We start from the raw sequence: 12,285 nt of genomic DNA, 5'->3' as shown, positions 1-12,285 counted from the left end.
TCTGCCCTCGAGAGAGCACTGAAACCTGTGCGGCACGTGCGTGTGAGCCCTTCTCCTCCAAAAAGGTGTGTGGTTTGCAATGACGTCGCACAATGACGTTGAACGGAATGCTTATAAGCAGTGATTGTCGGCTGCTAGAGTGTGCTCATCGTCGTGCTCGTTGTCGTGTTCGAAATGTACTCGTGAGCTGTGTGCTCGTTTGCTGTATGCTTCGTCTTGCGGGCTCCATTTGGGAGTCATGCTAGACTGTGTAAATGTATCCCATGTTCAACTATAAATAATGTAAATAAATCCTGCTTGCCTAAGTCCCGACGAAGAATCAAGGTCCTCCCTACAGTTACGACTGCCAAATCTTACATCATGCACGAACATCGACCACTCAGTGCACAGCAGTACATAATAGCTGTGCCTCCAATGAAAGAAAGAAATTGGAGAAGCCTCATCAATGATAAGGCAGTGGCACCATCTTGTGGCAAGTAACAAAGCTACTGTGCCAGTATTATGGCCTCCAACACAGGGAAGTCTGACAGAGGGTTATGCCATCCAATACTGGAGGCCAAGCTGGTACCAGAACTCGGTGTGATTTTAAGAGGAACATGAAAGTCATTGTTCTGCATAGGCACAGTGGTACTACTTCGAGTGCCATGGGAATGACAAAAATGAGGCGAAGGCTGTGAGAGGGTATGGTAGTTGCCACTTCTTAATTGCTGGTTTAACTGCTGATGATGCAAGTTCATATTCCATTGGCGGACAGGCCGCCAATGGAATATGAACCTGGCAACGTTTAACACTAGAACGTTATCTAGTGAGGCGAGTCTAGCAGTGCTATTGGAGGAATTAGAGGGCACTAAATGGGATATAATAGGGCTCAGTGAAGGTAGGAGGCCAAAAGAAGCATATACAGTGCTAAAAAGTGGGCACGTCCTGTGCTACAGGGGCTTAGCGGAGAGAAGAGAACTAGGAGTCGGATTCCTGATTAATAAGAATATAGCTGGTAACATACAGGAATTCTATAGCATTAACGAGAGGGTGGCAGGTCTTGTGAAACTTAATAAGAGGTACAAAATGAAGATTGTACAAGTCTACGCCCCTACATCCAGTCATGATGACCAGGAAGTCGAAAGCTTCTATGAAGACGTGGAATCGGCGATGAGTAGAGTGAAAACTAAATACACTATACTAATGGGCGAATTTAATGCCAAGGTAGGCAAGAAACAGGCTGGAGACAAGGCAGTGGGGGAATATGGCATAGGCGCTAGGAATAGCAGGGGAGAGTTATTAGTAGAGTTTGCGGAACAGAATAATATGAGGATAATGAATACCTTCTTCCGCAAGCGGGATAGCCGAAAGTGGACGTGGAGGAGCCCGAACGGTGAGACTAGAAATGAAATAGACTTCATACTCTGCGCTAACCCTGGCATCATACAAGATGTGGACGTGCTCGGCAAAATGCGCTGCAGTGACCACAGGATGGTAAGAACTCGAATTAGCCTAGACCTGAGGAGGGAACGGAAGAAACTAGTACATAAGAGGCCGATTAATGAGTTAGCAGTAAGAGGGAAAATAGAAGAATTCCAGATCAAGCTACAGAACAGGTATTCAGCTTTAACTCAGGAAGAGGACTTTAGTGTTGAAACAATGAACGACAATCTTGTGGGCATCATTAAGGACTGTGCAATGGAAGTCGGTGGTAACTCCATTAGGCAGGATACCAGCAAACTATTGCAGGAGTCAAAAGATCTGATCAAGAAACGCCAATGTATGAAAGCCTCCAACCCTACCGCTAGGATAGAACTGGCAGAACTTTCGAAGTTAATCAACAAGCGTAAGACAGCTGACATAAGGAAGTATAATATGGATAGAATTGAACATGCTCTCAGGAACGGAGGAAGCCTAAAAACAGTGAAGAAGAAACTAGGAATCGGCAAGAATCAGATGTATGCGTTAAGAGACAAAGCCGGCAATATCATTACTAATATCGATGAGATAGTTCAAGTGGCTGAGGAGTTCTATACAGTACCAGTGGCACCCATGACGATAATGGAAGGGAAAATAGTCTCGAGGAATTCGAAATCCCAAAGGTAACGCCGGAAGAAGTAAAGAAAGCCTTGGGAGATATGCAAAGGGGGAAGGCAGCTGGGGAGGATCAGGTAACAGCAGATTTGTTGAAAGATGGTGGACAGATTATTCTAGAGAAACTGGCCACCCTGTATACGCAATGCCTCATGACCTCGAGCGTACCGGAATCTTGGAAGAACGTTAACATAATCCTAATTCATAAGAAAGGAGACACCAAAGACTTGAAAAATTATAGACCGATCAGCTTACTGTCCGTTGCCTACAAACTATTTACTAAGGTAATCGCAAATAGAATCAGGAACACCTTAGACTTCTGTCAAGCAAAGGACCAGGCATGATTCCGTAAAGGCTACTCAACAATAGATCATATTCACACTATCAATCAGGTGATAGAGAAATGTGCGGAATATAGCCAACCCTTATATATAGCTTTCATTGATTACGAGAAAGCGTTTGATTCTGTCGAAACCTCAGCAGTCATGGAGACACTACGGAATCAGGGTGTAGACGAGCCATATGTAAAAATACTGAAAGATATCTATAGCGGCTCCACAGCCACCATAGTCCTACATAAAGAAAGCAACAAAATCCCAATAAAGAAAGGCGTCAGGCAGGGAGATACGATCTCTCCAATGCTATTCACAGCATGTTTACAGGAGGTATTCAGAGACCTAGATTGGGAAGAATTGGGGATAAGAGTTAATGGAGAATACCTTAGTAACTTGAGATTCGCTGATGATATTGCCTTGCTTAGTAACTCAGGGAACCAACTGCAATGCATGCTCACTGACCTGGAGAGGCAAAGCCGAAGGGTGGGTCTAAAAATGAATCTGCAGAAAACTAAAGTAATGTTTAACAGTCTCGGAAGAGAACAGCAATTTACAATAGGCAGCGAGGCACTGGAAGTCGTAAGGGAATACACCTACTTGGGCAGGTAGTGACGGCAGATCCGGATCATGAGACGGAAATAATCAGGAGAATAAGAATGGGCTGGGGTGCGTTTGGCAGGCATTCTCAGATCATGAACAGCAGGTTGCCATTATCCCTCAAGAGAAAAGTACATAATAGCTGTATCTTACCAGTACTCACCTACGGGGCAGAAACCTGGAGGCTTACGAAAAGAGTTCTACTCAAATTGAGGACGACGCAAGGAGCTATGGAAAGAAGAATGATAGGTGTAACGTTAAGGGATAAGAAAAGAGCAGATTGGGTCAGGGAACAAACACGAGTTAATGACATCTTAGTTGAAATCAAGAAAAAGAAATGGGCATGGGCAGGACATGTAATGTGGAGGGAAGATAACCGATGGTCATTGTTACGGACTGGATCCCAAGGGAAGGGAAGTGTAGCAGGGGGCGGCAGAAAGTTAGGTGGGTGGATGAGATTAAGAAGTTTGCAGGGACGGCGTGGCCACAATTAGTACATGACCGGGGTTGTTGGAGAAATATGGGAGAGGCCTTTGCCCTGCAGTGGGCGTAACCAGGCTGATGATGATGATACATAACAGTACAGAGAAGCGGACTGATCCAAACACCCTTCTTGATTAACATCAGCTATTGGCCAATAGCAGTCGCTTATGGAATCTGCTTTATTACAAAATAAAGCACCTAGAAGAGAAGGAGAAGCAGGCTTCTGTTGAAAAGAGAGTAAGGCGACTTCGCATTCCACTTGCGAGCTCCATGCGCCGCATATGACAGTAAAACTTGGCTGAAATGTTCACAGCAGCATATGCTATCATCTGCAGACTATGTTTTTCCACGAAGCCTGAGGGTTGGTTCAAAACCCATTTAACATGTCAGTTACACTGCAAAATGGTCTGTGCTGGATTCAACTCATGGTGACTAAAAATTTTCTTGCCATGTGCTTTATTTACTAAAGCAGATAGAGGGGTATGTTTGAAAAATCTGTTTCATTATATTGGTGGTTGCAATACAACAGTTCCACTCACCGAACTAGGACTGGTCCATTTTTGTTCAAAGGACTTCCTGGCCTCTTCAAGGAACCTTTCAACTATAAGAAGAAGAGAAATAAATGACAACACAGATGCATCAGAATAATTGGCCTAAAATGGTTTAGCAGTGCAATTCAGAGTAACACATATGACGACAAACGCTTACAAAAACTGGAAATGTTTATGAAGTGCAAGATATAATGTTGGAAACGAAAAATATGGTACTTTACCGAAGTACTAATCAAAGTGAACCAATTCCTTTACAGCATTACTTATTTAGTAGTGTTAGAGAAACACAAGAAAAAACAGCACCAAATCGAATTTTACATGCATACTAAACATATGCAATGAGTAACAAGGGAGCCCTGAAAGTCTGCTCATGCCAAGGGTGGTCTTATAATGAAGTTATTGTGCAAGTTATAATGCACAAATTTCTGTTAAAAAATTTCTTAAACTCTAAGCAACGCTACAGAGTTGAGATGGCTGATGGATGCACTTTTGTATGCAATGGCTTGTTTCTGGCATGCTGGAAAATTTGATGTTCTTTTTTATGTGCATGTTTGTAAGCGACCTGCCATGCTCTTACTCCATGTTTTTAATTATTGATAGCTTGTTCCACACAGATTGGCACAAACCTATAAGGATAATCAAACACACCAGGCTAGTTCAGACACACTTAGAGGATGTGCCAAAAGAAATGGAAGACGATGAAACTATGGACTACATGACAGCTTCTTCACTTCTCTCTACACAACAAAACAATGGCATGAGCTCAAATTATAATATAACAGTGGCCGAACAAGGAAGGTTGCTGTAGCGAATGCTTCCACAAGTTCTTTTGCTAAAACATTGGCTTCAACGACATTCCTTGTTCCACCACTGTTGTTATAGTGGGAGAACAGTGTGGCCACTACTAATGTTGCAGCTTGCACCATATCACTGCTTAATTATTCATTCCTTAACACTTTCTAGTTCATAGCATATAATGCAACTCTGGCAATATCACCTCAAATGTGGAGCACAGCAGGATCTTTATGTTATGAGAAATATGCCATAATCGCAAGCCACTGCTTGCTAAGACCTCACATTTGATAGTGCCAAGCTATTGTAAATATTAAGAAATTGGATGCTCCCAAATCATTGTTATCAATGCAATGACCAGGTACCACTCGCAGTGTCATTACCTAGATGCAAACAAGCACAGAATGTGCTGCAGATATAAACACGAAATAAAAGAATAACTTAACCTAGAAGGCTTTGCACAGGCTGCCTTTTGTTATTCTTACTCTGGGAATAAAGGTAACACGACAGCAATTTTTTTTTATCTTATACATTATAGTGCTGTGATCAAAGCGTGCAACTGCAGTGCTCACAAACCCAAATTTTCATTCAAGCATTATAGGAAATCCATCTACACTGTGCTTGAAGTGCTGGCACAGTTTTCAGGGTGCATGCCCAACTTCTTGATGTCTGTTGTCAACTGATAATGGTACCATCAGCACAGCCTTGAAATTATGTGATCCAATTGCAAGCACACATCATTATTGTGTGCTGCCTTCTTTTTCTTAGATCCTGCCAACAACCTGTTCAGGTGTATAAGTCAAGAAATTACCGCCATTAAGAATGTACTCACCTCCGAATTTTCCCTGGCACAACTAAACCTAAACGTTGAGGAAGGCTCAGGTAAACTAAACTCCTTCAGCCCTTAACACCAGGCAATACCACTGTTTTCTCAGTGTGCCAAAAAATTTGAATTGTATAACTAGGAGTTGACAAAACACCAGGCAAAGAAGCATTCCTTATTAAAATTGTGGGCAAGCAGTCAATGACCGATTAAATTCTGTCAGACCGCATGACTAAAGGCATGCAAGAGACTACAAAGGTGTCCACACTATTTTGCAAGCATTAAACAACGAAATGCCATTCAAGCAAATGAGCATATTTGCCTAATGAGCAAAACTTTTTTTGCATTCTTGCACATGTGTAAAAATGCCACTTGAGAAGACTGCAGTATTGAGCATGAGAAATGAGCACGGATGTAGGTTCCCGCTTCTTCATGTTCATGTCCTGCAACTCAGATTTATGCAATTTCTGCACCCAATGCAATTCTATGCAAGTGAACCCTTTTCCTGTAATCAAAAGCATATTAAATAACAGCACCCAATCAATGCAGTACCTTAAAGAAACACAAAAGGCAAATATTAAGTCGAGCTAGATTGGAAGATTATGCTTCTGTAATAACGAATTTTTCATTCGTAATGAAAACCAAGTTTTTGTAAGCGAGAAAATGATGAAAATAGAAAAACAGGGCACTGCGATCTGTTGTCAACTATGGTACCTCTTATGTGTGGTGTCAGCACCCTTCATACATAGAGAGCAGCCCCAACCGCACCCCTCATCCACAGTGGCCACGGTGCAGACTGAATAGCATCGCTTTTCTCTCTGTACAATGGCCCAGACCGCAACGTGTGGAAATTGACCAACCTGTCGGCTCTGTAACTGGTAACCTGAACCTAAGCAGAGCCACACAAGCTGAGCACCTACACCCACCAAGCAGTACAGCTTCGTATATAGAGCTAAACAAAAAGTCTACAAAAGACATTACAACGGCATAGAGGGCGGTCATGTAGAAGTGACGTCAAGTCCTCCACTTTGAAGTGGGCAGTTCAATTGAGAAGCAGCAGTGGGACCATTGACGGCAATTTCCTAGGCAAAAGATTGATATATTGGAATGCAAAAAATGATGTCTTCTAGACAATTACTCTGTCAATCCAGCTCGACTTAATACTTTCCTTTAGTGTCCCTTTAAGAACACTGGATTACATGAAGCGCTTTTACCAGCTCTCTAAACAAACCCTTCATATGAACAAGCAGAGTAAGCCAGTGCATTTTGTCTGCAGTCTTGAACTAGTTTGCAAAATATTATGAATTTTATTTCTTAAATAATCCAATTTAGGTTTGGCACAATCAAAGCACAGGGTCCAAGGGTACACTCACAAGAATAAGCTTCTCAAGCCCTGTAAGACAAGCAAGGTTTAATGACGTGTGCATCTGCAGGTATTTGTATTTGGTACAACTCAAGATGTAGCCAGTGATTCCTGCAATGGAGTACTTTGCACACGGCAAGGAAAACCACCAAGCAACGCGGTGCTAAGTGCAATGCAGGTGGGCATGCAAGAGCAAGGATATGCAACAATCCTTGTAGCTGCAAACTGCACCCAAAATTGTTCCAAGAATAATGCTGCTCCTGAACTAGGCTACTTATTTGCATGCCATGTTACAGCTTCTTAAACAATTGGTACAACGCTGAGATAACGGAAACATGACTCTCCACAGTAGTTCATTTTTACAAAAACTAAAGCAAATTAAATATGATTAGGAAAAACTGAAAGCAACTCTTCTTGATGCATACTAGTAATGACTGACTTGAGTGGGCACTCATAATGGCAGCAACACTTTTACTAATTAAAAGTGATGAAGTTTATAGTTATTGCCTGTGGACAGCACTCTTTAATACATAAGCCCTTTGCTCTCTCGTACTATTACTGAATAGTATGCATCTATAGTTGCACGCTTAGGTCACCTATCACGCTGGCCTCCAATGACTTTCAGCAAAATTTAGTGTCTAGAAACATCAGTATTCTCTTTGAGAAGAACTGTAATGCATTTCTCACTTTCTTTTTTACTCCTCCTCCCTTTCCCTCAGTTAACTACCACAATCCCTAGTGGAGTCACTATACAATACCTAGCTGCTGCAGCCAAGCTTACCAAAACTTTACAATTAAACCAAAATGAGCATAACTGATGCTTCAAGCACTCTGCAGACTTCAGCCAAGAAAGCTTTTCAAAAGAAGAAAGTCATCTGATAATTGGAAGGAATCAAGCAGCTGGGAGCTACTGGAATAAGAAGAAATGGCAGACAGCACCTTTTCTCATAATCAAGAGCCAGCAAACATATGTTAGTACAAGAGTGGCAAGGCGGGCAGTATAGGGTGCGGAAAGTGCAAAAAGGCAGCTGCCGGACGCAGGGAGGGGGCAGGCAGCAGCCCACCTGACACGATGCCACTGCTCTTGAATGGAGCGGGCTTTGATTGCGTTGGCGTGGCGCCCCCTACAAAGGGACAGATACAGGATGTGACATGGGGAAAACACAACTGCAGGTTCCACACACACACATATACACAACAATCTTGCATTGTATGTTTGCACGCAAAGTGTGGTAGGGTGTGGGAGGTGTCCGCAATGTGGGAAACACCAAGGGGGTCAGATGCCATCCAGGATGGTAAAAAACAAGATTTTTTTCCCCCCTTTATTTAACTTGTTGGAACATGATTGAGCAGACACCGGATCATATGGTGGAGCTTCTGCCATATCAGTGGCACTGAAGAGCTAGGAGCTCTCTTGTCCTCAAAATCTACAGCTTTGGTGCGTACTATAATAGCACTACGACATGGACAATCAGCAGAGCCCTGATTGTTTTTGTGGCAATTAGGGTAGTTGTTACCCGTACAATATCTTGCCCTGTCAGTACGGAATTTGCTCAATACTTGATTTTGCAACTGGTTACATTACATGTGAGCTGATACACAAGCAAATAACACGCGGCCATTTTGGACACATAACTCTCGCAGATGACAGCCGTGTAGCGCATTGGATAGAGTATATACGACGACGAGGTGACGCCGCGTACAGGCGCGTCAGCGTGATCTGTCGAGGACACGGGAGCATGCAGCGTCGTTTTCATCCGAGCCCTATAGTCAAGAAACGGAGCCCCGAGCCAAGAATAGGCGAGCCGGCGAGAGGCGCAACTGCGCGGAAAGAGTTATAACGGGAACACACACACGGCACCCCTTACGGCGCCGGGTTGGAGCGACCCAGCCGAGGGACTGGGCAACAAGAGAAGTGAACAAAGAGTGGGACGACACAGCGATGGTGACACCGGCGTGGCGCTGTCTCGACCGACGCGCTGGCGTGTCACGAAGGCCCGCGACAACGCATCCGCCGGATTTTTACTGCGTCGAGGAAGACGTACGCTGCAGTGTGGGCGGGCGCTCTACTGACGTTCAGCTGAAAGTCGGAGGTTCGAAACCACGTCACAGCGACAAAGGGCACTTCGCTCGCTTTTCGGTGTGTCCACATGCGTTTTGCAATGCTTCCAGCGCCGCAGCGATGGTAAAACCAGTAAAGCTGGCCACGCTGGCGGCGCTCTCGGCGTCAAACGGAGCTTACGTCGGCGTGCACTGTCATTGGGATCGCGCCGGAAGAGGTGAAAATAAATGTCTTTCCGGGTAAACCAATCCAGCCAACACGTTCAATTACGCCACAGCATGGCGGAAATCAGCTCTTTAGGTCTCCCTTCAGTGGAAGGGGCGGGGGGCCTCACAGGGCGGCGACAGTATATACCAGCGAAAAGACACACGCAACTGGGATGGAAATGTAGAGGCCGAGGGAGGTCTGCTTGGTCAAAACGGCTGCATGCTCATCTTAGTACAGCCGGCTGGAGCCCTATGCCTTGGATACCAAGCTCTCGTTCAAGAGACTGCTTAGGCGCCACACTTTCGAAACGGGCAAGCAGATCTCGGAAGGGATGGCGCGTCTGACTGGCATCTTGCCGACGGCGCACTGACGACATCGACTTGGACGGCTCCGGAACAGATGTAGAACAAGGCTCGTCTGGTGCAAGGCAGGCAAATAGCAGTGTGTGTTAACAAAGGAGCACATAAACAAAGCGTGGCTTCTAACAACCCAAGGGGTTTTCCGGTTGTTCTCGAAAACATCTAAACATACATAGAAACATTACGCAAGAACTGTGATGGAAGGCCATGGTCGAAGTCGAGACCATTTGATCAAACTTATGTAGACCGCCGTAAAAACATGAAAACAAACAAAATAAGTGCACTGCCCTTAGGCGGTAAGGGCAAGTGAGAGTCCAAGCGAAGTGCCTCGTGTATTCATTGTTTTAGATTTTACACGAGGTAAGCACGTGGCAACATGGTCTGCGCTTCACAGGGATGTGAAAAAGAAAGGTGAAATAATGGGAAGTGGCGTTATAAGTGAATATCGTCAAATACAGGCGAAATTTCTTTTAAATGAATTACTTTCAATATTTTGCCATTGAAATACCCACTTTGGAAAATTACAAAATACCCAAGCGTAAAACCGACGTTGCCCGTGGCATCGTGTCGGTACGGTAGCTTAGAAAGGGCGAGCGCGTCAAATTTCCATTGCCTTCCGTTATCCTGCACTGCGTCTTTAAAAGGAATCAAGGCAACCCACCCACCGCGGTGACTCGGTGGATACGGCGCTTCCGCTGGTGGGCGCGGACGCGTCAGCCCCATAAAGCACCCCCTCGACGCAGTGGCGTGCCCGTGACAGAACCACGACTGGCAAAAATTACTTCGAGGTCACAGCAATGCGCCGGTTCAGCATCCCTCAAGGATCGTGGCACACTCCAAGGTGTTGCCACAATTAAAGCGGCCCATAACGAACGAGACACCCAGAGAGGTTCGGCTGCAGGGTCCGAACAACAGCGCGTCGTCCCAGCGGTTTCGCAGCTGGCGGGACGCACGAGAAATTCCGCCAACGCGCCCAGCCGTCCACACGACACGAGAAAAGGTGCGCCATGAAAGAGGCGCGTGGCTTGAGGGTTGGGCGGCGGTCCCGGCAGACAGATACAGGGTGATCACACTCTCCAAACTACTCGTTTCGCCGTTTTGGAAACGTAAACACCTTTATCGCACCCATCCCCGGTGTTATGGCTCAAGGTACTCGAAAGCCATGTTACGTCCCGAAATTAATGTGACGCTTGTGATGCTTACCGGCTTCTTCAAGGCGCCAAATTGTGCATATTTTACAGACTGTATATCGGTAAACTGCATGCTTGCGTGCGCTCGCTTTCGGCCGGTACGGCATACTGCATTTAATACGAGACACGATCTCTGCTACTAATGAAAATATGATCCTTCTAAGTATATGAAGTGCCAGCCAAGCCACCATCCGTTTTTGTGTTTTTGCAGTGTCATACACAAAAGTCATCGCGCTTATAGCATGCTCCACGCTTCCGGCCCTCGGTTAGTTTACACAGCCGAAGCAGGCAGGTGGTCGCGACGGCAGCACATGATGGCTAAGCTGATCATGTTTGCGTTCACGGGGTTAAGCAACAGTTGCAACACTTCGGCCAACTTGTGGCACAACATAGGGAGTCGCGGCGGCTGTAGTGAACTACAATGCCACCGCCTCACGCAAACTTTGTTGTGCACAATAATGCGGCAGCAGTCGGCACGTAGCTGCGTTGCATATACGTTTCCGGTGACGCCGAAACAGATAGCCATCACAGTGGCTAGAGGGTCAACTATAGTGTAAATCACATTTACAACGCCATGCTCGACTCACGCGAGTGTACTACAATATCTTGCGCAACATGAATAAATAAAAAATCTGCTTATCAGAGAGTACACAGTAAAGCAGCTACGTGCGTGGGCTGTAGTGAACGCGACTTCTTAATTGGAGCCGACGTCGCGTCACTTGACTGCTATGCAAATTCATAGTGGTGATGTAAACGCACAAGCGACCACGCCGCCAAGCAGAGTGGATAGCGCTGAAGCTTGTCAAATAAACTCATTCGCTGTGAAACATATGTGCGACGACTGCAGCGCCAAACGACTCCACCCACGGTCATCGTGACGGCAACCTTCCGCGTGCTTCGCACTGGTCGCTCACGTGCCCCCTGGACCATTTCCGCGACCTCGACTGTCTTTGCATCGAGCGCATCAACTCGTCTCCTCGCTCAGGGGCCGTTATATATCGCACCCCTCCGTCGACCTGCATCTTGAATTAAAGCTCCAACCTCACTTCTCTGGCCCGCGCTCACGCCAGACCCGCGGCGCAAACACGTGCTACCATGCCGCCCACGAGTTGCGACAGGAAGTGCCTACACGCTAACGCGCTTCAAGAAGGCAGAAAATATTCGTCGAAACTGTGATGTGGCTTCCTGGCGCATCTGTCAAGTGCGCACGGCGCGGTCCACAAGCTCGTGCTCGGATTGGAATCGAACTAGCTTATGTGGAAGGAGAAATCCGCACTGCACTTTTATTTATTTATTCGTTACCCACATTTCGCCCGTTGCATTGCAATAGGGGGTTTACAAAAGAAACAACATTCGGTGTGTGCCAAGTGAGACAGTGCATTGTATCGAAGTGTTTCAGACGTCTAAACACATTCTTCACGGAACAAAATTTGCCTTTTGTTCCGGTTCT

At 45.6% G+C, this 12,285-nt stretch overlaps 1 protein-coding gene across 15 annotated transcripts in view; it reads right to left on the bottom strand.

Annotated features, from left to right (window-relative positions):
- Pka-C1 (Protein kinase, cAMP-dependent, catalytic subunit 1) overlaps positions 1-12,285 on the bottom strand; it is a 450,683-nt gene that overhangs the window by 49,634 nt on the left and 388,764 nt on the right. For 13 of the 15 annotated variants that reach the window (XM_065437227.2, XM_070525333.1, XM_065437235.1 and 10 more), the window contains one exon: positions 4,028-4,089. In XM_065437227.2, the coding sequence (XP_065293299.1) occupies positions 4,028-4,089 (62 nt within the window). Of the gene's footprint in view, positions 1-4,027; positions 4,090-8,081; positions 8,142-12,285 lie in introns of all 15 variants that reach the window. The other 2 variants (XM_065437231.2, XM_065437237.1) reach the window with 1 other exon arrangement.

Source organism: Dermacentor albipictus, chromosome 9 (assembly GCF_038994185.2).
Source record: "Dermacentor albipictus isolate Rhodes 1998 colony chromosome 9, USDA_Dalb.pri_finalv2, whole genome shotgun sequence".
NCBI lineage: Eukaryota > Metazoa > Arthropoda > Arachnida > Ixodida > Ixodidae > Dermacentor > Dermacentor albipictus.
Note: the sequence above shows the minus strand (reverse complement) of the source record. Positions and strands in the feature narration are given on the sequence as shown.